Source organism: Onychomys torridus, chromosome 1, assembly GCF_903995425.1.
Source record: "Onychomys torridus chromosome 1, mOncTor1.1, whole genome shotgun sequence".
NCBI classification, from domain to species: Eukaryota; Metazoa; Chordata; class Mammalia; order Rodentia; family Cricetidae; genus Onychomys; species Onychomys torridus.
The window spans coordinates 118475989-118500486 of record NC_050443.1 but is presented as its reverse complement, the minus strand read 5'-3'; the positions used below and the strand labels follow the sequence as shown (position 1 = coordinate 118500486).

At 41.7% G+C, this 24498-nt stretch overlaps 1 protein-coding gene across 5 annotated transcripts in view; it reads left to right on the top strand.

Annotated features, from left to right (window-relative positions):
• Positions 1-12774: 12774 nt before the first annotated feature.
• Syce1 (synaptonemal complex central element protein 1) overlaps positions 12775-24498 on the top strand; it is a 58980-nt gene continuing 47256 nt past the window's right edge. For 2 of the 5 annotated variants that reach the window (XM_036200254.1, XM_036200248.1), the window contains exons 1-3: positions 12782-13037; positions 18813-18939; positions 23660-23787. In XM_036200254.1, the coding sequence (XP_036056147.1) occupies positions 13035-13037; positions 18813-18939; positions 23660-23787 (258 nt within the window). In that variant the 5' untranslated portion in view covers positions 12782-13034. Of the gene's footprint in view, positions 13038-18812; positions 19063-20547; positions 20604-23659; positions 23788-24498 lie in introns of those variants that run through there. The other 3 variants (XM_036200272.1, XM_036200264.1, XM_036200283.1) reach the window with 3 other exon arrangements.

The window sequence follows — 24498 nt, the reverse complement described above, 5'->3', positions numbered from 1 at the left end:
GGCCTGAGACAGGAGTTTGATCAGGATCCTCCAAGGCTGCAGGAAAGAACGGACTCCTCAGAGTTGTCGTCCTGTCTCCTGGTTATCCTTTCTGTCCAAAGGAAGAAGTGGAGAGACCATCCTCAGGATAGTCCCTAGAAGAATGCATAGAAAGTTGGAAGTGGTGGCCACTGCCCAAGATGAGAATTTGTGGATGAGGACTCTTATTTTCCCTCTTTACCTTTGGTGCCCCAGGCACTTTTTTCTCTTCTCTTAGATTTTTTTTTATTTTATGTGTAGAGGTATTTTGCCTGCACTGTTATGTCCCTTTCATAGAGTTGAGTTTTTAGAAGACGCAATTTAGCAAACTATTCCATTAAAAAGAAAGTTTTAGGGGTTGGGGATTTAGCTCAGTGGTAGAGTGCTTGCCTAGCAAGCACAAGGCCCTGGGTTTGATCCTCAGCTCCACAAAAAAAAAAAAAAAAAAGTTTTGGTCTGTAACCCTATGTATTATTATCTGCCATTCAGAGGTGATGGTTGCTTCTAGACCAGGTTTATAACTGTTAACCCAAATGGCAAGTGGAATGATTTAATACTATATGTTTGCAGTGCCAGCAGAGGCCAGAGGGTGACCGACCCTCTGGATCTGGGGTTACAGACTACTGCTAGCAGCCATATGGGTGCTCTCTTTTACCCATTTCTCCAGACCCTCTGGGCACTTTTGCAACATGGACTCAGATAACTTCTTCTAAAGTCTCAAGTGTAAATAAACTGACAACAGTCGACCCTTTTGGAAAGTTCTCTTTAAACCCTCCCCAGAAGAGGCCTGGTGTTGTCTGGTTGGAGGGAGGACTAGGTGGCATAGGATGGGTGTGGGCGGGTTGTCAGGATACTGCAGTTGTGCCGGCCTCCTGGTGGTACCTGTTGTGTGATAGTTTGATTTCATTCTGAAGATAAAGCTTGCTTTGAGTCAGAGGGTGGAGCTAGCTGACCAAAATTAACCCTAGAGGTTTGGAGGACTGTAGACAGACAGGAGACAGGAAGTAATAAGGCAGGGCTGAGAGGATCTCAGCTCCTTTGAAGGAAGGATCAGAAGAGGTAGGAAGTCACTGGTGGCTGCTGCCCTGCTTCTCTGATCTTTCAGGTTCTTACCTCAATATCTGACTCCCGATTTTTTTATTGATAAAGAATAATTAGTTAAACGCTTCAGTCACCTTACCCTTTTCAAGAACCAGGTTGATTACACTGAAACCTCCCAAAACTTCCACAAAAAAGGCTCTGCATGTCAGGGCCCTATGGTGCCCTTAGGCAAATTTGAAAAAGGGTCCATATATGTATTTACTTTATTGTGATTCTGGGTATTGAACCCAAAGTCTGTGCATGCTAAGCAAAGGCTCAACCACTGAGCTTTACTCCCCACCCCCAGGTCTCACTGTGAAGGGAATTAGCTACCCAAAATTTGTCATAATAAACACTTGACCTACCTTTAGATTCAAACAAAGCATAACAAAATGTGAAAACATTTCAAAATTATAAAGATATCTGCAGCATAGTTGTAAGATGTCTAGCTACAGAATTTTGTCAGATATAGGTCTTATAAACAGAAAGAGATGCTTGGAGTTGATGATTTCTCTCCTATAACTTATCCTATAACTTATCAATGGGCTAGGGAACTAAGTTGATGGTAGAATACTTGCCTAACAAGAACAAGGCTCCAGAAAGACTCCAAAACATACACAAAAAGGTAAAATACACATATCTGGAAACTTTTCATCTTTCTGAATTGAAACCAAGTAGGAACTTGTTATTAGGGACAATTTTCAGACATACGCAAACAGAACCAATACTGTAACATGAATTGTTAAAATGGTCTTATAGTAATAAATCCTGGAGCCAAATATTGGAGTAAATGCTGAAAGAGCAGAGAGACAAAGGAACAAGCCACCTCTTACCACTAGGATTCCTCAGCCTGAAAAGCTTCCTCAGCCGAAAGGCTTTAGTTCCCGTCTCCTCAAGCCTTATATACCTTCCTGCGCCCAGCCATCACTTCCTGGGATTAATGGAATGTGTGCTTCCCAGTACTGGGATTAAAGGTGTGTGCCACCACTGCCTGGCTGTGTTTCCTCTCCTAGACTTGAGTCAATCTCTTGTAGTCCAGGGTGGCTTTTAACTCACAGAGATCCAGACAGATCTCTGCCTCCTGAGTGCTAGAATTAAAGGTATGTGCCACCACTGTCTGGCCTCTATGTTTAATCTAGTGGCTTGTTCTGTCCTCTGATCTTCAGGCAAATTTTATTGGGGTACACAATATATCACCACACTATTGTGTGGTGAGCATGGATTTCTATCACATATGTTCACTAGAGTTAACATTACTTTATATTTGTCTGTTCATCCATTTCTGCAATTATCAATATTAGTTTGCTATTACTGTATGTCTTAGTTAGGGTTTCTATTGCTGTGAAGAGACACCATGACCACAATAACTCTTATAAAGGAAAACATTTAATTGGGTGGCTTACAGTTCAGAGGTTCAGTCCATTATCATCATGGTGGGACATGGAGGCATGCAGGCAAACATGGTGCTAGAGAAGGAGATGAGAATTCTACATCTTGATCCGTAGGCAACAGGAAGTGAACTGAGACACTGGGCATGGCTTGAGTGTATATATATGAGACCTCAAAGCCCACCCCCACAGTGACACACTTCAACAAGGCCATACCTACTCCAACAAAGCCACACCTCCTAATAGTGCCCCTCCCTATGATATTATGGGGGCCAGTTACCTTCAAACTACCACATTGTATGAGGAATTTCCACACACTTTGCCTTAAAACAGTATATACTCATCTCTATTTCAGGAGGTCCAGAGTAAAGGCGTGGCTAGATCTCTTTCAGGGTCTCACAAAGCCACGTTCTCATATGGAGGCTTCCAGGGAAGGTTGTTTCTGAGTTTGCTCAGTTGTTGCAGAACTCTTTCTGGAATAAGCACTGTGACACCAATGAGAGTGGAAGAGAGATGTCACCAGTGGACTGAAGCCAGGACGGCTCCTGAAAGGCTTTGATGCTGGGTCTCATTTGTACTCTCATTTTATACTATAAGACCACAAGGTAGGTGGACCAACAAGCAGGATTTTACAGATGTGCAGTCAGTAGGTTGTTCAGGGCAAAGACCCATTGTTTTAGCTATTTCTCCAGGTCATTTTGTTCCAGGCAGCACATGAAGTCATGCTTGGCAAATAGGCAGTATAAATAGTACTTTAAGTAAGTCAGTAAATAAATCAATAAATCGGGTTGGGGATTTAGCTCAGTGGTAGAGTGCTTGCCTTGCAAGCACAAGGCCCTGGGTTCGGTCCCCAGCTAAACAAACAAACAAACAAACAAACAAACAAACAAACAAACAATAGTTAATTTTTTTTTATAGCTCATTCTACTTCACAGTCTGTTGGCAGGATTCATTTCCTCGAGGGTATAGGATGGAGACCTCTATTTTCTGGTTGGCTGATGGCTGGAAATTGTCCTTGGCTCCTGCCCATGGCTTTCTCCACAGGCTGTTGATGACATTTGCTTGATTCTCGTGATAGAATCTTTAGCTTCAGTGGGATAAGACAACCTTATATAATGTCACCACAGAAGTAACATCACACCATCAGTGCTGTGTTATGTTGGTTAGAAGCACACTAACTCTCGAGGAAGAGATTGTGCATGTGTTTGCCTCAATGGAGGCATCACTCTACTTATCCATCCACTTCTCAGTTACCCTCCTCCTTCACCGTCCATCCCTCTAACTGCTTACGAGAGTAGTTGAACTATTGATATTTGAAAACTGCCAACGTCAGGACTCTATTCCTCAGTATCCATATGAATTTCCCAAAGAACCTTCCCATATTTTATTCTGGTAGCATTGTCACAAATAGGAAACTTGACAATACTTTCTAATACATCCCTAATGTCTTTTTAGTAGATTTCCCATCATTTAAAAACTTTTGTTGCTATTTATTTGTACTTTTTAAAGTTTTGATACTATACTATATTTATATTTCCCCCTTCCTTCCCTCCCTCCAAAACCCTCCGATATGCTCCTCCCAACTTTCCAAATTCATGGTCTCTTCTTTCAATGTTATTGTAAGCACAAATTATATACATATATATTCCTAAGTGTAACCTGCTCAGTCCATATAATGTTACTTGGATTTATGTTTTCAGAGCTGACCGTTAGGCACTGGGCAACCAATTAGTGTGCTCTTCCCCAGGGAAGACCACCTCTTCCATTTCCAGCTTTCCTCAGTTGCTTATAGTTCTTTGTATAGAGTTGAGGCCCCACAGGCTTTCCCCCCTGTCCAGTTTAACATGTCTATTGGCTTCATCTTTGTTCAGCTCCTGTTTGGGCCATCATGTTGGTGAGACTGCATGGGTATAGCTTCTGATATTACTAAGAGACACAATCTCACAGCAAACTCCTTGATCTTCTGGCTCTTATGATCTTTCCATCCTCCCTTCTGCAGTGTTTGCTGAGCCTTAGGTGCAGGAGTGTTTTGTAGAGGTAGCCATTGGGATTGGCTCCCAACTCTGCACTTTGATAGGTTTTGGTTTCTGTCTATTGCAAAGGGAAGTTTCTTTCCCTGATGAGGGGTGAAGAACTACATTTATATGTGGGTATAAGGACTGATGTTTTTCAGATTGCTGCTAGTGATTATGCTGGCTTAGTAAAGTAGAGGGTATAGATATCTTCTGATAACTATTGTGGGATATTGGATCACACTGTGAGCATCATTTAAATAAAACCTTGGGTCAAGAGGTGGAGCCAGCAACTAGTTGACAGGAAGTAGCTAGAGTGAGTTAGAGGGAATCTGGAAAACAGAAATGCAAAGGAAGTAGTAGGGAGAGACTTTGAGTTTGGTGGTCTTTTTTGGTTTGGGGTAGCAGAACAGGCTTTCTCTTGCTGAGTTATTGGCTAAGGAGGAAGGTCAGTTGCTTGTGTCTTGGTCTCTCTGAGCTAGAAGGTTTTTACCAAGTATCTGACTCCCAGGTTTTTATTGGTAAATAGAACAATAGAGACTTAGTTAAAAACTGCATTTGGCTGTAGCAGAAGCAGTTCCATTGTGAAGGAGAAGTCCCGCCAGGACTTGGCCTGAGCAGTGGGGCTCTGATTGCGACCAGCAGTCAGTAGCTGAAACAGCAGTAGTTTCAGGCATGGCTGCTGTGCCAAAGAGAAAACTACAGATGACCATCTGATAACTTTACTAGGACTGAGTGGTTAGCTAGGTTTCCAGTGCCGGACACTTTTTCCTTCTTGTTGAGTGGATCCTAAGTCTAACTAGAGAGCTGTTGGTTACCATCAAGGTGTGCATGCCATTCTCGCATCCTTAGAGTCTATGCAGCAGGTAAAATGAAAATGGGCCTGGAAAGTTTGTCATCGTATCACACCCTTAAAATTCAATGAAAGCAAATATGACTGGCAAAAGGTTAGGATGCATTTGTTGGGTCACCCTAATTCTTCTCAAATGGTTTTAGATTTACAGAAAGAAATTAAAGAAACATTTGCAAAAGAGTGACCTGATAGGACAGGAGTGGACATTATGGAGAATCTAGCAGATACCATAGTCTCATTCAATCTTACGAATCACTTTAATAGACTTCTTATCTGGCAGGTGTTGCCCTTGTTATAGCAATAGGAACTTTATTGGCTTTAAGATGTGTTTTGGTCTACTTGTGTAAGATTATAAGAGAAATAGATAGAAAGAAGGCTATATTTACTGTAAGGCTGCATAACCTTCGAGATAACTGATTTTTTTTTTTTTTTTTTTAAGAAAGGGGAATTTGTAGTGCATTCCTGCTGAGCTCCTGGCCTGGCTCCAGAGAGCAGCACCTAGCTCTACTCCTTCCTGTGTTTAACCACACTTTTGCTTCTCTTCCCTTTTCTTTCTCCTATCACCCTATGTGAATCTTGTCTGAGAGTCAAGGATCAGAGTCCCCCAGGGATGAAAGGCCTATGCAAAACTTGGTTCAGGAAACCCAGAAGACTGTGGTACCTGAGAAATCAAGTAATTAGCATTTGGCATTTGGTCTCTGGGAGCTCCTTTTATCTTGCTTTGAAGCTACAGAAATTAACTGGCTCAACTGTAATAGAGAGTAATTAAAAATGTCCTAGGTGAAGGGAAAGGCTTCAGTCCTTCAAGGCTGGGCCCCCCTGTAGCCATGAAAGGCTATGTTCATTCTTAAGATGCCTCTGAGTCTTCTTCCCATGGATCCTCATGAACCCACACACCCGTGCAGTGACCAGTCAGTTACAACAGGCCATGACATCAACACAGACCTCAGCTGTAGCAGCACTCCAGACCCAGACATGGCCCTTGGCAGCAACCTGGGCCCAGGCATCACCATGGCTCTGGTGGCAGCACAGGCTACCCATGTCAGTATGGCCCTGGTAGCTGCATGGCCTTCAGACACCAACATGGTGTTAGGTGGCTGACCAGACCCGGGCAATCACACAGTCCTTGGTGGCAACAGGAGCCAGGGACATCAACTCAGACCCTGGCTGCTGTAGAGCCGTGGACCTAGACATGATCCTAGGCAGCAGCCCTGGCCTGGACAATACCATAGGCCCAGTGACAGCGCAGGCCACTCAGATCAGCATGGTCCTGGTGGCATCATGGCTCCCAGACATCCACGTTGTTAGTTATTATGGTGCTCTTACCCCGCGAGGAACACGTCCCGAACACGACAAATCCACAGAAGAGCTGTTTATTAATATAGGATAGGAAGAGACGTGACAGGCCTGTGTGAAGCACACACGTGAGTGAGGAGAGGAGAGAAGAGGAGGAGAGGAGAGAGAGACCTGTGCAAAATGGCGCCGGCATTTTAAAGAGTGGGCTGCGCATGCGTACAGGACTGCATGTGGCTACTCCACGCATGCGCGTAGATTACATGGCCGCACGCGCTTTACACAACCATGTAAAGCCACGGAGTCCTAGTCACACGAGATGTTCTGACCTGGAAATGGCTATTTTGAACCGGAAATAATTAGGCGGTCCGCTGGGCAAGCCCAACTGTGTGGACATGTTGTGATTTCCTATCACACATGACCACAGGTTATAGCCTAGGCTCCGGACATCTGTGTGGCTTTTGGTGGTAATATGGGCCATGGACATTAATACAGGCCCTGGCTGTGGTAGAGCATGGACCCAGACATGGCTCAAATGTTACCATGGCCCCAGGTGGCAGTGCAGGCCACCTGGTTTGGCATGACTCCCCCCTCCCCCCCAGGCATTGTGGCCTTTGGACACTAACATGGCCCCAGGTGGCAGCCCTGGCATTGGCATGGCCTTCAATGGTATCAGTAGCTATGGACATCAGCTCAGATACTAGCTACTGTAGAGTCATGTTCCTTTCCCTTAAGTTGCTTTGCTGAAGTATTTTTTGGAGCAATGAGGAAAGGAATCAATACATACTATTTACATCAGGATAAGGAGTTGACATCCAGAACATCAAGGAACTCAAAAACTAGTGAAGAAAGCAAAGGAGGCCTGGTTAAAACATAGGTGTGCTGGCTGGTTTTATGTCAACTTGACACAAGTTAGAGTCATCTGAGAGGAGGAAACCTCAAATGAGAAAATGCCTCAATAAGATCATACTGTAGGCAAGCCTGTGGAGCATTTTCTTAATTAGTGATTGATCGGGGAGGGCCAGCCCATTGTAGGTGGCTTCAACCCTGGGATAGTGGTTCTGGGTTTTATAAGAAAGTGGTCTGAGCGAGCTGAGAGGAGCTAGCACTCCTCCATGGCCTCTGCACCAGCTCCTCCCTCTAGGCTTCTGCCCTGTTTGAGTTCCTGTCCTGACTTTCTTCAAAGATGAACTGTGATGTGGAAGTGTAAACCGTTTGCTCCCCAAGTTGCTTTTGGTCATGGTGTTTTATCACATTGATAGTAACCCCAACTAAGACAATAGGCAATAGATTTAAGTAGACACATGAAAAGAAGGGGTATTAATGGTCAGCAGGTAAATGAACAAAACAAACAAACAAACAAAAAACTCAACACAATCATTAAGAAAATTCAAATCAGACCCACAGAGGGACATCACCTCACCCAACTAAGAATGACTCTAATTAAAAGAAGAAAGTGGTAAGTACCAAAAGGCATGTCAAATAGAAGGGAACCATTCCCACTATAGGGTGGACTACAGATTGGTAGGGGTATGATGTACAGTATGTAAATTCTTCAAGATAGAACCATCATATGTTCCAGCAACTCTGTTGTGGGTATATATCCAAAGGAAATAAAATCATTGTGCTCAGAATACATTTTCATGGCCATTTTCCTTATAGCACTACTCACGATAATCAAGAAATGGAAACAACGTGTTTACCATCTCATGAGTAGATAAAATGTGGTATAAGCACACAAGGGAATACTATTCAGTCATATAAGGAATGAAAATCTGTTATTAGCAACAACATGGATGGAACTGGAGATCTATTGTAGAATGTCATTTTCCATGCTAAGCAGCTGTCATTTTTCCTGGATCAGCTGCCTCCTGGTAAGAGTCTGTTATGATTAGGCTTATGGATTATTGATATTCTCTCATAGAAGGATGGTGTAGGGAGGGTCATTGGACCCTCACCTGAGTTTGCAGGCATGCCTCCTAGCCATTTGTATGTAATTCTTCTCTAATTGCATGAGGTGCTAGAGTATATGGGCTGGGGAAGGTTAACAGAGAGGACTCCATCCATGCAGCCATCAGGGAAGAATCTGTATTGGGTGCAGACTTTCCAGTACAGACGTTTTATGGTCACCCACAATCCTGCCAGCAACCCCTCACTCATGCTCTGTAACTAAGCTCCATGAGCTCACTGGTTCCCCGGGGTGCACTTGAACTCAATCTCACTTTTGTTTGCTGTTTGAACCTTATGGGGAGGGGGTTAGACATGGGTGGTTCTCATCAGGGGAAGAATTTTCACTGCATTATCTCATTCATATGGAATCTAAAAAGGTTGGTTTCATAGTAGTTAATGCTACACTGTTGCTTATTGAAGTGAAGAGAGAGTTCATTGGGTAGAGGGAAATGTTATTTTGATGAGTATGGAATTCTGTGTTATTCCACATTAAGGTAACTACATGTAACATCATGTAGTATGAACTTCAGGAAGTTTGAAGAGCTTTGAAAGATTTCACCACAAATAAATAGTATTTAAAGAGATGTGGTTAACATGATTTATACATTATATAGTATAGACATGTGTCAAAACATTGCATGTCATCTCTTTAATATGTATACTTTTCATGTATCAGTTAAAAAGATACTTGAAAAGTATGCTTCAACAAAAAAAAAAATGCAAAAAGGTTTTCACTGGATTGAAAGCCCAATCTAGTTGATGTTTTCTTTGATCTTATCCCCATCTATGGTAGTCTGAAGGAGATTAGCCCCCATTGGCCCATGTATTTGATTATTTAGTCCATGATGGTGTAATCCTTACTTGGGAAGGATTAGGAGATGTGGCTTTGTTGGAGGTGTATCACTGAGTGCGAGGCTTCTGCTATTCCCAGTTAGCTCTCTCTGCCTCATAGTTGTGTCTTAAGATATAAACTCTCAGCTACTATTCCAGCATCATGTCTGCCTGCATGCTGTCATGCTTGCCGCCATGATGGCCATGGACTCTAATCCTCTGGAACTATGAACTCCAAATGAAATTTTTTCTTTTATAAGTTGCCTTGGTCATAGTGTTTTGTCATGGGAATAGAAAAGTAACTAAGACACCATCTAAACTAAGCATTTATGAGTTAGAATGAATTATTATTATTATTATTTTTAGAACTAACTGTTTTTAAAACAGAATTAAGAGCCTGGTTGTGGTGGTGTATGCCTTTAATCCCAGCACTCAGGAGGCAGAAATGGGTGGATATCTGTGAGTTCGTGGCCAGCTTGGTCTACAAGGTGAGTTCCAGGTTGGCCAGGGCTGTTATACAGGAAACCCTGTCTCTGAAAAACAAAAAACAAAACTCTGAAAAACCCCAACAAACCCAATAACAACAACAACAACAGCAACCCCAACAATAACAACCAACAAACCAACCGAGCAAACAAAATACAAAACAAAACAAAAAACCTAACAGGATCAAGAGTTCCATTTCTCCGTATTTGTTATTACTTATTTTTCAGATAGTTGCTAACTTAGTAGTTATGAATATATGTGTCACAATGGTTTTACCTTGACTTTCTCTAAAGGTTATTTATTTTGAACATCTTTTAAATTTGTTGGCAATTTGACTGTCTCAAAATTTTAATTTTAAAAATGAAAATAGTAGAAAATTTAAAATTCACTCTTGGCCCTCACATTGTATGTATATTGGACATTGCTGTCTTGAGGAATTGCTTCTTATTTCAAAGCTTAAGTTGCTTCCTGATAAAACATGTACTCAGGGGTTGGAGAGATGGCTGAGAGGTTAAGAACACTGACTGCTCTTCCAGAGGTCCTGAGTTCAATTTCCAGCAATCACATGGTGGCTCACAACCATCTGTAATGAGATCTGGCACCCTCTTCTGGCATACATAATAAATACATAAATCTTTAACACCCCCCCCCCCCAACAACAACAACAAAAAAACAACCCATGTATTCAGAAACTACTTTTGCCAAGAAGCATTATTAAATTTTCCCTTTGATCCTCATGAAATAAAATCAGGATAAAAAGCCTGGCAGTTCTGCTGTCCTTTTTTTAATCTATCTCCTTTACACCCAATGATATGTCTCTGAATTCCAGAAACCACAGGACTGATAAACACCTCTGAGGAATACAAATTAATTCTAAGCAATTGGGGGGCCTAGGATAGACCATCCCCAAATGAGGACAGTTCACGCTCCACAGAGAAGCAAGAGTCATTATGGAAACCATTGGTCCTCTGAGACCACCTTGAAGAACCCAAACTGCTCATCAACCCCAACCACACGAGCAGGAATGATAAATTATACATACCTGTAGTCCCGTCCCTATTCTTTCTCTAGTTAAAGCCGAATCTCACAAAGACAGACAGGGGATCATTGGAACCCTTTATTTGCTGCTTTTCTCCATGTGCACACAGATTAAATTCCTTTTCTTTTCTCTTTTTCTTTGAGATTTTATTTTTATTTTATGTGTATGAGTGTTCCGCCTATATGCATGTCTATCTACCACTGCGTGCTATTACTGGTGGCTATGAATCCTGTGCTGCTATGTGGGTGCAGGGAACTGAACTCCCGTCTCCTGGAATGAGTCATAAGCCTAAGCGACCTTTGACACACATGCTGCCATATTTGGGTTTCTCTCCTCTTTTCTTAGATTTAGGCCTGCCATATTTGGGCTTCTCTTCTTTTTTCTAAGATCTAGGCCTTGCTTAAATTTCCATAGCACCAGAACCTCTTCTCACAGATACCAGAATCTCTTCTCAGATATCAGATAAATGAGCTGCAGTTAAGCAATTAGGCAGTTAGACAAGAGTAGATAGATAACCCTCAGAGCAACGTTTCCTGCTGGCTGAACAGCCCATAATTAAGTCCCTTCCTGCTTGCAACCCCCATTACTAAGTCCCTTCCTGCTCACAACCCCCTTTGCCTACCTATATATGCCTTGAGAGAAGAATAACATTTTGGAGCTTGATCAGACGTCCGTGTTGTTCTCATTCTTTGAGTCTCTTGTCCCTCTCATTCGCCGGCCCTCCCTTTAGGTTCCCGTTGAAGACCCCGCTGGCCGGGGTACAAGCCCGCGCTCATAACCTGTGAGCCATCTCACCAGCCTTTGTTTTTGCTTATGTGTGTGCACAGGGAATATGTACACTTGAGTGGAGAGCTGGAGGAAGCCAGAGGAGAGCCGGCATTACCGGCAGTTGCGAGCTGCCTGGCTGCGAGGAACCTAGCTCAGGTCCTCTCAAAGAGACAGTACCTGCTCTTAACCATCTTCTGTTTAACAGGTTTGCTGGGACTGTGGCCTAGCGTTCCTCGTCTGTTAGAGCTGGGTTAGAGCTTTTGCCAAAACTCCAGTAACAACAGAGACTGGAGAAGTTAAGTGAAATTTAAAGATTTGTATGTTTAATTCTAAATCTCTGAATCTAGCACTATATTTTACTTGTGTGAATATTGACAGATATATAATTAATAAATTGATTGACTATGTAAGATTAAATTAAAATGTCTTTTGATGGGCTAGGTCCTCCTGGTTAAAATTTTGCCTTAACAAAGCTGCTGCCAGAAGTCCTGGGTTCAGTCCACCAAAGTCGAACAAAACCACCCAGTTGAAACCCAAACCCAAACCAAACCAGATCAGCTGCAATGGAGAAACTGCCATTCTGGTCTCATTTCAGTTACTGGTTTGTGCATTTGTTGTCTTCCAAAGCCAGAAAAATTAGATCAGTGTGGTGTTGTCTTGTAGTGGTAACACCTGCTCGATCACCACTGTTCACCATTAACACCTGCTCGATCACCACTGTTCACCATTAACACCTGCTCGATCACCGCTGTTCACCATGTCCAAGCGAGGGGCTGTGGATCAAAAAACAGAGACAAGAACAGCGGGTCATTCGTCTCAGCAGAATGCCGAATGCTGTTTATTGAAGAGGGAGGAGGCCTTAAATACAGGCTTACAGCACAATGGGAGAACCCCAGAGAGCAGAAGTTCGCCAGGAGGGCAGAAGATCGCCACAGATGTTTTACATTCTTGTATACTAGCTGTTTACACCAGATGCAGGATACAGAAACAAAGAACCACCAATGAGCGTTCAGGAGGAAGGAAACCAGCAGGGAATCAGCATAGGGAGGACATCTGGTCAAGGTCAGCAAGGAAGGAGGGGGGAGGGGGCGGCACAGCCAGGGCCCAACATTGTTTGACAACTGTCCAATCAGGAATGTACCCAGAGCGGAGGGCAGGCTTTTAAAGCCTCCCGGGCTTTCTCTGGAGCCTGCCATTTTGAACGCCTTTGGGAGCTTCTGGTCCTCTGCTGCAGAGGCTCGGAAGTTTTTGGGTCCCTTGTCGCCCTGTGACCTGTTCCCCGCGTGGCAGGTCCCGCATACCTCGGAAGCTAGGAGATGGTGAGTATCGGTCTGGAATCCTGGTAAGACAGGGCTCCGCAAGTCGGCGCTGGAGTCTGCTGTTAGGGTCATGGGGTCCCGGTCTCCTCCGTTGCGAGGTGGTGCTGTGTAGACAGTGGGGTCTCTAGGTCCCATCTTGTCCCGTTTTGGGATGGTGCTGGGCAGGCAGTGGGGTCTCTGGGTCCCATCTTGTCCCGTTTTGGGATGGTGCTGGGCAGGCAGTGGGGTCTCTGGGTCCCATCTTGTCCCGTTTTGGGATGGTGCTGGGCAGGCAGTGGGGTCTCTGGGTCCCATCTTGTCCCGTTCCGGGATGGTGCTGTGTAGACAGTGGGGACTCTGGGTCCCATCTTGTCCTGTTCCGGGATGGTGCTGGGCAGGCAGTGGGGACTCTGGGTCCTATCTTGTCCTGTTCCGGGATGGTGCTGGGCAGGCAGTGGGGTCTCTGGCGAAGCTGCTAGCTGTCCACCCTGCGTTGTGATATCAGATCCTGCTGCGCGAGACATTTCTGGGCAGCTGTGTGCCTGCAGCCTAGCATCACTTCAGAAGTGTGTTAATCACCGGGATTTCAGGAGAGGAGATATATTTAGGCTTGCGTGGTTTCCCTCAGCGGTTGTGGGGCAGATTAGGTCCTGGAGCCAGAGAGTTGCTGCTCCCTGCCAGTTTGCTCTACATAGCCGATTAAAACTTCATTCACCAGGTTAATGTGCTGCCTGTCGGATTTTCCATTATAAAGATAATTGCTTTTATCTTTATCTTGTGGAATTAAATTTTTGTTGTTGTTATTTTTGTGTGTATACATATGCACGTGCATATGGAATGCCCATGAAGGCCAGATGAGGGCATTGGATCCCCTGAAACAGAAGTGACAGCCAGTTGTGAGAGATCTGATGTGGGTGCTGGGAACCAAACTCTGGTCCTCAGCAAGAGCAGCAAGTGATCCCTCTGAGCCATCTCTCTAGCTTGGGAACTTCTTAAATATCTTGCATAAACCATCATAGTTGATACAGAAACTTAAAGTTCTCTGTGTGTTTTTGCTTTGAGGAATGAAATCTCTCACATTTATTGAGGTACTGGCTTTACCAATGGAGGTCCTGAAGCTGATCTTAGTGTGTAGGTTTTCATTGTAGTACATCTTCATGTCATGGATATACATTCTTTGCCTTGTATTTTGAGAAAAAAACCCATATATTTCCAAGTGTCTTAAAAATCTAAAATATAGTGTAAAACAAATAGTAAATGAAGACTAGGAAAAAATGGAAGAAAATGTAAGACTCAGATGTTACTCTTACTTTCTGTTGTAAAGTGTGGGCATATTAATAAGTGTCTGAAAAGAAAGCAAAGCATAATTTCAAACAGATTAGTAAGTTTTGTATGATAGCATATTTCTTACTTTTATCAAAGTGAAAATGTCTAGTCTTTCTCCCTGCCCAATGCCCAGGAAAGGTCTCAGGGTGTGGTCTTGGCTAGCCTGGAACTCACAAAGATTCACTTGCCTCTGCCTCCTGAGTGCTGCGTTAAACTAGTCTGTTGTTTTTGATGTGTAGTTATTTCTAATGGGAGCCATAAATAAAAATTTCATTAATCAATTTTTTGTTTCCTTTTGATCTTTTTTTTTTTTTTTTTGTTTGTTTGTTTTGTTTTTTGAGACAGAGTTTCTCTGGGTAGTTTTTTGGTGCCTGTCCTGTATCTCACTCTGTAGACTAGGCTGGCTCTGCCTCCTGAGTGCTGGGATTAAAGGCCTGCGCCACCACCGCCCGGCTCCTTTAAAACATTTTGAATTTATAAACACTTTGCGTTAATTGTACGGATTAACAAGTTTCTAGTGATCTTACTTGCACACATATGTCATACTTTGATCACGTGCATCGGCACATCTACTTTTTCTGTCTTTCTCCCTGGCTCCCTTCCCGACTGGTCTCATCTCCAGGTTTGTCTAGTCCCTGTCACTTTCTCTCATTTTCGTTTCTCCATAAGAGAGCAAAGATGAGATGCTTGTCTGAGTGTGGCTTATTTTGCTTAATATAATTTTTTAAAAGTTTTATCCGTTTTCCTGTATATAGCTTGATTTTCTCCCCTTTTGTGGTTGAATAAAGTTTTAGAATGATTATTATTTTGAAGGGAGGGATATTAGGAACTTGAGATAGGAATTAGGTCTCTAGGACTACCTAGTTACCACTTTTTATAAATTACTGTTACAATTTTGAGCTCACTGTGTAACTGTAGTTGGTTTGGAACTTTCTGTATAGACCATGGTAGCCTGAGCTTACAGGGATCTACCTGCTTCTTCTGCCTTCTGAGTGTTGGGATTAAGGCATGCACCACCATGCACTTTCCTTGATTAAGCCCAGGGCTTTTTTATTTTTATTTTTTGAGACAGGGTTTCTTTGTGTAGCCCTGGCTGTCTTGGAGCTCACTCTACACCAGGCTGGCCTCCAATTCACAGAGGTCTGTCTGCCTCTGCCTCCCAAGTGCAAGGATTAAAGGTGTGCACACCATGCCATGCCCAACCCAAACCATTTATTTATTTATTTCTATTACTTATTGTCTCCTTTTTGTGTTGTTTTGACATGCTTTAATGTTTGCATTTTTGAGGGTTTTTTTTTTTTTTTGAGGCAGTCTCACTATGTAGCCTTGGCTGTCTTAGAACTCACTGTGTTGAATAGGTGGGCCTTAAATTTACAAAGATCCTTCTGCTTCTACCTCCTAAGGTGAGATTAAAGGTGAGTGCCACCATTTTGAAACTGTTTTAACAAATATCTAAATTAGACAAGATATTTTTTTTTCCAAGAAAAAAACCTTAATTAGGGCCTTATGTGGTGATATATGTGCCTTTAATCCCAGGCAAAGGCAGGTGGATCTATGTGATTGGAGGCCAGCCAGTACTACATAGAATGACCCTGTTTCAAAAAACAAAACAACCAGCCAGCCAAACCAACCAACCAACCAACCAACCGTCAACCAACCAACCAAACCAACCAAACCAACTAACTAACCTGCTAGTCAGCCAACCAACCAACCAACCAAAACAAACCCAATTGAATATATTTTACATTTTAATATTTTTCATGTTGTATATGGAATATCAATAGGAATTTTAAAAATTAGTGACCATAATTTAGTCCAGGCTGGCCTTGAACTCGTAATCCTCCTGCCTCCACTTCCTTCAGCAAATCCTACCAGCATGACCATAATTTAGCGAAGACTCAAGAAGAGAGTGATTCTGAATTATCTTTGATATATATCACAGTAAGTCTGCAGTAGGTCATACATATTAATACACTCAAATATATTTCCCCTTTTAGGCTTTTAAGATGCTATTCTGGAACAGTAGTTGTGCTTAGCTACTTCAGTCTCAGGACAAGGCTGCTGCTGTATCATGGCAGATGGGCACAGGGCAAGGCCTCTGTTGTCTTAGAGCTAGGAATATATCTCATCATGAGGAATTAACCATAAAGAGCCCCAGCTGCAGCCTTTCTTGGGCCTCATGCATGACATTACTGTAGAAAATTCCACGCTTTTGAGCAGGTTCAGACCCCCAACCCATGACACCACACATAGCAAGAACCAGGTCCAACTCACATTATGAAACTTGTAGATTACCTCCTGACCATTTAAATATGATCTCCACACGGGTTGCCCACCATATTGAACTTAAGTTTCCTCCAACTACTATGCAAAGTACTTCTCCTTCTCAGCACTATGATCCCTCACTTAATACATGCAAAGCAATGAACACTAATTTAAATACCCAACGGACTAATGTAAATCTGACTAGGGCAGCAGCTCAGGCCAAAATGTTAGCAATCTGAAGACAATCTTACTCTTACCAACAAATTCAAGTTAAGTTATTTACCAAAGATTCATTTAAGTCATGTGAACTAAATGGCATCTGGGTTAACTTGGTAGTTTCAATTTATGTGACTTCTCATTTACTTACCATCCTACTTGGAGCCGTGCAAACGTGAACATAAACATGCATGTATATATATCACGATATATACATAAACATGCATAAAAATACATTATAGCAAATTCAAAGAAGTGAGTGGAAAGATGGCTGCTCTTCTGGAGGACCTGCATTTGGTTTCAGCACCTACGTAGTGGCTTACAGCATCTGTGGCTCCTTTTCTAGCTTATCTGATACTCTCTTACCCTCCATACATACATGCACCTACACACATAAAGTAAAAATAATAAAAAATACATGAAGAATTTATAGCTTTTGTTAGATTTAGGAGTTCTTTTAAAAATAATTTATTTATATTTATTATGTGTATGAACATTTTGCCTGCATGTGTGTGTGTGTGTGTGTGTGTGTGTGTGTGTGTACTGTATATATGTGTGTGTACTGCCTGCAGGCTTGGTGCCTGTGGAGGTCAGAAGAAGGCATTGGATCCCCTGAAACTGGAGTTATGGATGGTTGTGAGCCACCCTGTGGGTGCTGGGAACGGAATCAGTGTCCTCTGCATGATTAGCAATGCTCTTCAACACTAAGCCATCTCTTTAGCTCCCCCACCCCTTTAAAGACGTGTATTGTCTCTAAGTAGTCCTTAACTGAATGCCTCTGTTCTGCCATTTTGGGTCTTGCTGCTTTCTTATTTCTATTTTTCCATTATGAAAATTGCTCTGAATGTACTTTTAACACTTAGACTTTATTTTGGCCTCTATGCTTCTTTTGTATGAATTCTAGGTCAGATAACCTTGGGTAAAACCCAGTCCTTATCATCTACTGGTTACTGCTCTCAATTTAGACATTCAAATGTGAACACCTGGCCTCTGGAGAGATGGCTCAGTAGTGAAGAGTGCTTTCTATCCAATAATGAAGACTGGAGTTTGGATCCAGTACCCACATTACAAGTCCTGCATCCTGCAACTGCCACCTCCAAGGAATCTGATGTGGTCTTCTGGCCTGTACCCTTCGTGTGTGTGTGTGTGTGTGTGTGTGTGTGTGTGTGTGTGTGTGTGTGTGTGTGTGTTGGGGGAATGTACACACACACACACACACACACAATCTTTTAAAAGATTTGAAAAAAATGTTAGTGACACCTAGTAGATTTTAAAAGATCAAGAAATATTTGTAATCTTTGTTGTTTATAATAAAATGTGAATACCTTAAAAAACTTCTTCATTGTAAGTTCTCAAATCAAGTCTTAGTGTTCTACTCAGTGTCTGTTGTTCAAGATTATCTGTCACCATTATCATTGGTGTTTCCAATTCAAAACTACCGAGTCAGAGTCTTCATTTTAATATTCTAATTTATGCTTGTATACATTAAAATTTGGAAGTACTCTTGTAACTCATTGTGAATTTCTCATTTGAGGAAAACATATAGTTTATTTTTTAAATATAAATACAGTATTTAATATATTTATTCCTTTCTTGATGCCTGTCTTTAAAATTTCATTATTTCACCAGATGTTATGGTGCACCCTTTAATCCCAGCTCCCGAGAGGCAGAGGCAAGTGGATCTATGTGAGTTTGAAGCCAGCCTGGTCCATGCAGTGAGTTCTAGGCAAGCTGGGGCTATACAATGAAACCCTGTCTCCAAAAAAAAAAGTTGATTATTCATAAGAATATTACCTACACTGGTTTTGTGGACCTTTTATCATCTTTTTGCAGAGTTAGATAATACAGAAGCAAATGTAATTGCATCAAACATTTTAATGATTAATTAAGACTACTGCCAGAATCAGTTCTAGCTCTTTTCATCTTTGGCCAAATTAGGAACTCTGTCAATGTTAATAAGAGTTAATATGTTATTTCTATTTCTTTTAGGACCTGATGACATTTGGTGATGTGGCCATTCATTTCTCTCCAGAAGAGTGGGAATGTCTGGATTGTGTTCAGCGGAACTTATACAGGGATGTGATGGTAGAGAATTACAGAAACCTTCTCTCTGTGGGTGAGGACAGCTTCCCTCAGAAATGTACTGCCAACATTCATTCCCTTCCTCTGGGGGATATCTCCTGCATACCTTTATACTGAATGAGTGTATTCCACATTCCTGCTTTTCAGGAAAAATGAGGTATTTGTATAGGTAAAGTTTTTGTGATGTGCTTGTAACCCACTCCATTTCTTTCTTTCTTTCTTTCTTTCTTTCTTTTCTTTCTTTCTTTCTTTCTTTCTTTCTTTCCTTCCTTCCTTCCTTCCTTCCTTCCTTCCTTCCTTCCTTCCTTCCTTCTTTCTTTCTTTCTTTCTTTCTTTCTTTCTTTCTTTCTTTCTTTCTTTCTTTCTTTCTTTTTGAGACAAGGTTTCTCTGTGTAACAGTCTTGGGTGTTCTGGAACTCACTCTATGGACCAGGCTGACCTCAAACTCACTAAGATCTGCCTGCTTCTGCCTCCCAAGTGTTGGGATTAAAAGCATGCACCACCACTGCCCAGCTGCCCACTCCATTTCTTGAGGTAATACACATTCTTCATTTGTGGTAGTTATTAGGAACTCACTGGGATAAAAACTTGCTACATCATAAAATAGTTTCTTCACTTTGCCTTTGACTTGGTGGTAGTTGGAAGTAGACCCCAGGATTTACAAATTAGAATTCTTCTGTGAGTTTCAAGAACCAGTGTTTGGAGAAACAAACTTCTAGAACCTTGTTATATCTTTTTAAAAAATAAACATTTCTTTATTTTATGTGTATGTATGTGTTCCCGAGTAAATGTCTATGCACCCATGTGTGCAGGAGCCCATGAAGGTCAGAAAAGGCAGTAGATCTGGAAATGGAGTCCCATGTATGTGAGCTTCCATGTGGGTCCTGGAAACTGAACCCAGGTTTGCTTCAAGAGCAGTAAGTACTCTTAACTGCTGAGCCACCTCTCCAGCCCTGTTCAGTCTTCTTTTGTATTAATCACACAACTGGAATAGAGATGTCATTAGTTACTTTTGAGAGTCTCAAGCATCATAAGTCTTTCATGGCCACCTTTCTAGAGCGAAGGGAAGAGCCCTGGAGTGTGAAGAACAAGAGACAGTGACTATATGCCCAGGTGACCTGGACCAGCATTCGTTCTTCAGTGGCCGGTTCCTGAGAGAGAATGGACCAGGGAATAAGAGGCTAGGGAAGGTAGAAAGCTGGGGTTGGGAGGCCTTGCACAGGCTGTCTTATGGCGAGTGAGTTTATTAACAAGTACAGTATTTTAAAATTATTTTTACTTCATGTGCACTGGTGCTTTGCTTGCACGTATGTGTTACCTCTTTGCTCATCTTCTTATTTCCCTTCTTTCGTTGCTTTCTTTGTTCTTAATTAGGTCATTTAACATCCTTTAAATGGTGGGTTTCTTTGGCTAACTCATAAACCTGAGTTTTTTAGGGTCGATTTCTAGAATTCTATTTGGTTCTCAGTTGAACCAGATCTACCTGTCTCTTTGTATACTGTTCATTTTCACGGAGATTTGTCCATTTTTAAACCAGTGAACGGTAGATTAGTGAAGTTGTTGTGGAAACAGTAGAGAAGTTACTACAACAACAACAACCAAAAAAAAAAAAAAAAGAAAAAAGAAAAAAGAAAAAGAAAAAGAAAAAAGAAACTTAGAACGACCTCATGACCCGGCAATTCCATGACTGAATGTTAGGTAAGGAACACTAACTCATTCCACATAATAAATAGGTAGTAGCTTTATTGCCATGTTCAGAGCAGCATAAATAATCAACGCAGGTAGCTTTCCATGGACAAATGAATAAAGGCATGTTAGATTACAATAGATTACTGTTCAACCATAGAAAAGTAATCTAAGGCAACATGAGCAACACCCAGAGTTTTACATTAAATGAAATAAACCAAAGAGATAATCGCTCATGTGGAGTCTGGAAAAGTTAGCCTCAGTGGCCTTGCCCATTGGGAGGTCTAGATTATGTTAAAGGCTACAGGATATCGTTTAATAGGTTAAGACCGTCAGGAGTGCTACTGTGCAGCTTGATGAGTAATTAAGCATTTTGTCTTCTTGATAAAGGTTAATAGAATGGATATAAATTTTTCGAATCACAAAATGATAGTTGTGTGAAATAATTTATGTGTTGGGTCCACCATGTGTATTTATGGTAAAATATCACAGTGTATATGATAGATACATAGATTTTTAAACTGTTAATTAAATAAACTAAGAAGTAGTACATTTTAAGAAATTTAAAAAAGCCAGTCATCTGTCTGAATTTATGTGTTGTCTCCATCCATGTGTTATATATGGTCTGGAGAATGATCTACAATAGTCATGTGTGTGTGTGTGTGTGTGTGTGTGTGTGTGTGTGTGTGTGTGTTGTATTTTTTTTTTTTTTTTTTGAAAAAGTTGACTTGTATTTCTTGTTCTCCTGCCTCTGTTGAATATATGTGCTATCATTTCTTTGGTATTATACCTTTGGTCTCTTTTGGCCCAAACTGCCATCTAAAATATAATTTATTGGTAGGACTTTTGTATCATGGTAGATAGAAACCAGTTTTTAGATAATCCCCAAGAAAGCCAGGAGTTTGTGTGTTTTACCCTTTGCTCTCCTTAGGAAGAGGAAGGGAGGTGGAGATTGTTTCCCTAATTTGCCAGTGTTGTGTAGGGATTGGAAAACTGTGGTTATTAAAGTAACAATCCCGGCTTCATGACCTTCCTAAGTGCTATGTTCATCTGGAAGGTTTAATTATCGAAATTTCCTTGGGGACCTGCCCTGAGGAAATTTCTTCCAGAGTCCTGGGGAGGATGCTGGTGTGGGGTAATCTGAGGGGTATTCTATTAAATCTACATACACGAAACTCTTTATTCCATTCACTTATTCTTCTGAGTCAGTTTTCTCTCTACACAGCTTCTGTTCTGCTCTCTTATCTAGCTCCTTTCTTGCCTGATTTCTCTCTACATTTATCTACTGTCCCCTCTAAGTTCTATCTTAATTCCTTCATCTAGTTCTGCCCCATCTAGGTTCTCATCCATCTAGTTCTTTCCCATCTTAGTTTCTCTCCCATCTTCTTCCTCATCTTGTTCTCCCCCACCTGGCTCTTCCTCATCCATCTTGTTCCTCTAGTACTCTCTTCTAGCCCTTCAATCTAGTTCTTCCCCATCTCAGTTCATTCCTTTTCAGTTCTTACCCATCTAGTTCTTCCATTCTTTTTTCTCTTCTCAGTCCAGTCCTCCCAAGTCTCTGAGGTTTACAGTTATATACCCATGCAATAGCAATGCTCTGGCTAAAGCAGGGTCACCAGACTTGAATTCCCTCAGGGTCAAATGGAGGGGCAATAAGATCCACACAAAAGAGCAGTAATTGCCAGCCACCATCTGCAACCCAAAAGGGAAGTGACTAATGGGAAATAGAATCAACTGAGCTCTAAATTCGGTCAATATCTGAGCAAGGGGAATTTTATGTGCTCAACTATATATTTTTTTACACAGCTATAGATTTTAGTTTATTGATACAATTTTTTAAAAAAATTAAAATATATTTATTTATTAATTTTTTTTTTCATTTTACATACCAACCCCAGTTCCCCCTCCCTCCCCTTCTCCTGCCTCCTCACCTCCCTCCCACTCTACCCCCATCCACTCCTCAGAGTGGGTAAGGCCTCCCATGGTAGTCTACAAAGTCTGGCATACCAAGTTGAAGGAGAGCCTAGGCCCTCCCCATTGTATCAAGGCTGAGCAAGGCATCCCACCACAGGGAATGGGCTCCAAAAAGTCAGTTCATGCACCTAGGATAAGTCCTGGTCCTGCTGCCAGGGACCCCACAAACAGACTGAGTCACAGAGCTGTCACCCACATGCAGTGGATCTAGTTCAGTCCCATGCAGGTTCCCGGGCTGTCAGTCCAGAATCTCAACCATATTCTTAGAAGTGGTTAGTTAAAGTGTTAGGAGTCTGTCAGTGATGAGTGGAAATAAAAACTTTCATATTTTCCTTTGGCCCCTTATCTGTCAAAACTGTCTTGGCTACTGTGGTTTTCTGGCAGGGCAGGGGAGTGCTTTTGGTGGCTGGGCAGCCTGAGTCAGCTTGATATATCTGTAAGTAGAAACCCTTAGGTTCTGAGTTAATAGTTAAAGGTGGAGCTAAAACTAGAGATAAGACTTTGGAAAGGTGAAAGTTAAGCTTAATTAGCATATCTTCCTGGCCTTCTCAAACCTATAGTCTGGATGCTTAATTATTCTTAGAGAGTACAGAGGTATCTCTGATAAGATACTTTTGGGGGATGGTCCTGGCTGGATGCTGCTAATGACAATAATGACAGAAAGGCCTGAAATTAGGGATCCCGGCTTTGTTACTGCACAGAAGGTTATCTAAATATTCCATTAGTAGAGAGGAGATTGTGCCAATGAATGATAGAAAAGCTACAATAGCACATGAGGAATTCATAGTAGGAAACAACTAATAATCAAAAGCCAGTATCACCAAGACTTCTTGAGCCTCAGCTTGACCTCTGGAAGGCCCTTGGCTTCTCCCAGGTATTAGCTTGCTATAATCAGCTGAAATCCTACTTCATATATCTTTGTGGCTTGCGGCATTTACAGATGGATTTGGTCAGCATGCTGGCATGTGTGGGTACTGAGTATCTTGGGTTTGCTCTCTGCCTCTCTGCTATTGTCCTCTATTTGCTCTGATTTCTTACATTGTGTGTGCACAGTATTTTCACCGAGTCTGGTCATTTGTTTTTATTTCTTTCAGTGGTATCTTCACATTATACCCAATACTTTTCATCAAAGGAGAACATAAAGCGTTCATTCCAAGAAGTAATAAGAAGACATGGAGAGTGTGGCATTGACAGTTCACACTTAAGGAAAAAATGGGAAAGTGTAAGTGAGAATGCAGGTCAGAAAGTGTGTTACAGTGGACAGGGTGTAACTAACAATAGTACAAACATCTCTGCCAATGAAGGTCAAGAACAGAAAATACCTCAGAAAAAAACTCAGGTTATGGCAGGTACTCATGAAGAGCCCCACCTTTCAATAAGCAAATGTTCCCAGCAACATTTGAAATGTACCTTTCCTTTGCAAGGAAACTGGGAACATCTGAAAGAGGGGGCTAGGTCGAGATATAACTAGTAAGCTGAGCAGTTTAATATGTAGCACTGGATTACACTTTTATTCACACATTCTGTAGATTAGAAAATGACTGTATTTCTGAATGTGATCAGTTTGAGAGTTCATTATCTTGCAGTGAACGAACAACTCCTTGTGCCAAAATATACAATTTTAATGAGTGTGGGAAAGATTTTTCTTACCTATCATTGTTGTTTGGTTTTTTGAGACAGGGTTTCTCTGTGTAGCTTTGGAGACTGTCCTGGAACTCACTCTGTAGCCCAGGCTGGCCTCAAACTCAGGGAGATTTTTTACCCATCTTTGTTAAGTCAAAACACAGATATTTTGGGAAAGGGAGAGCATGTTTAATGAAACTACATAGACTGTTAGTCTGAGCTGTATCAAAAATAATTACCAGGATATTTATATTGGAGAGAAAACTTATAAATGCATCAAAACCCATAAAGACGTTAATCATGGTTCAAA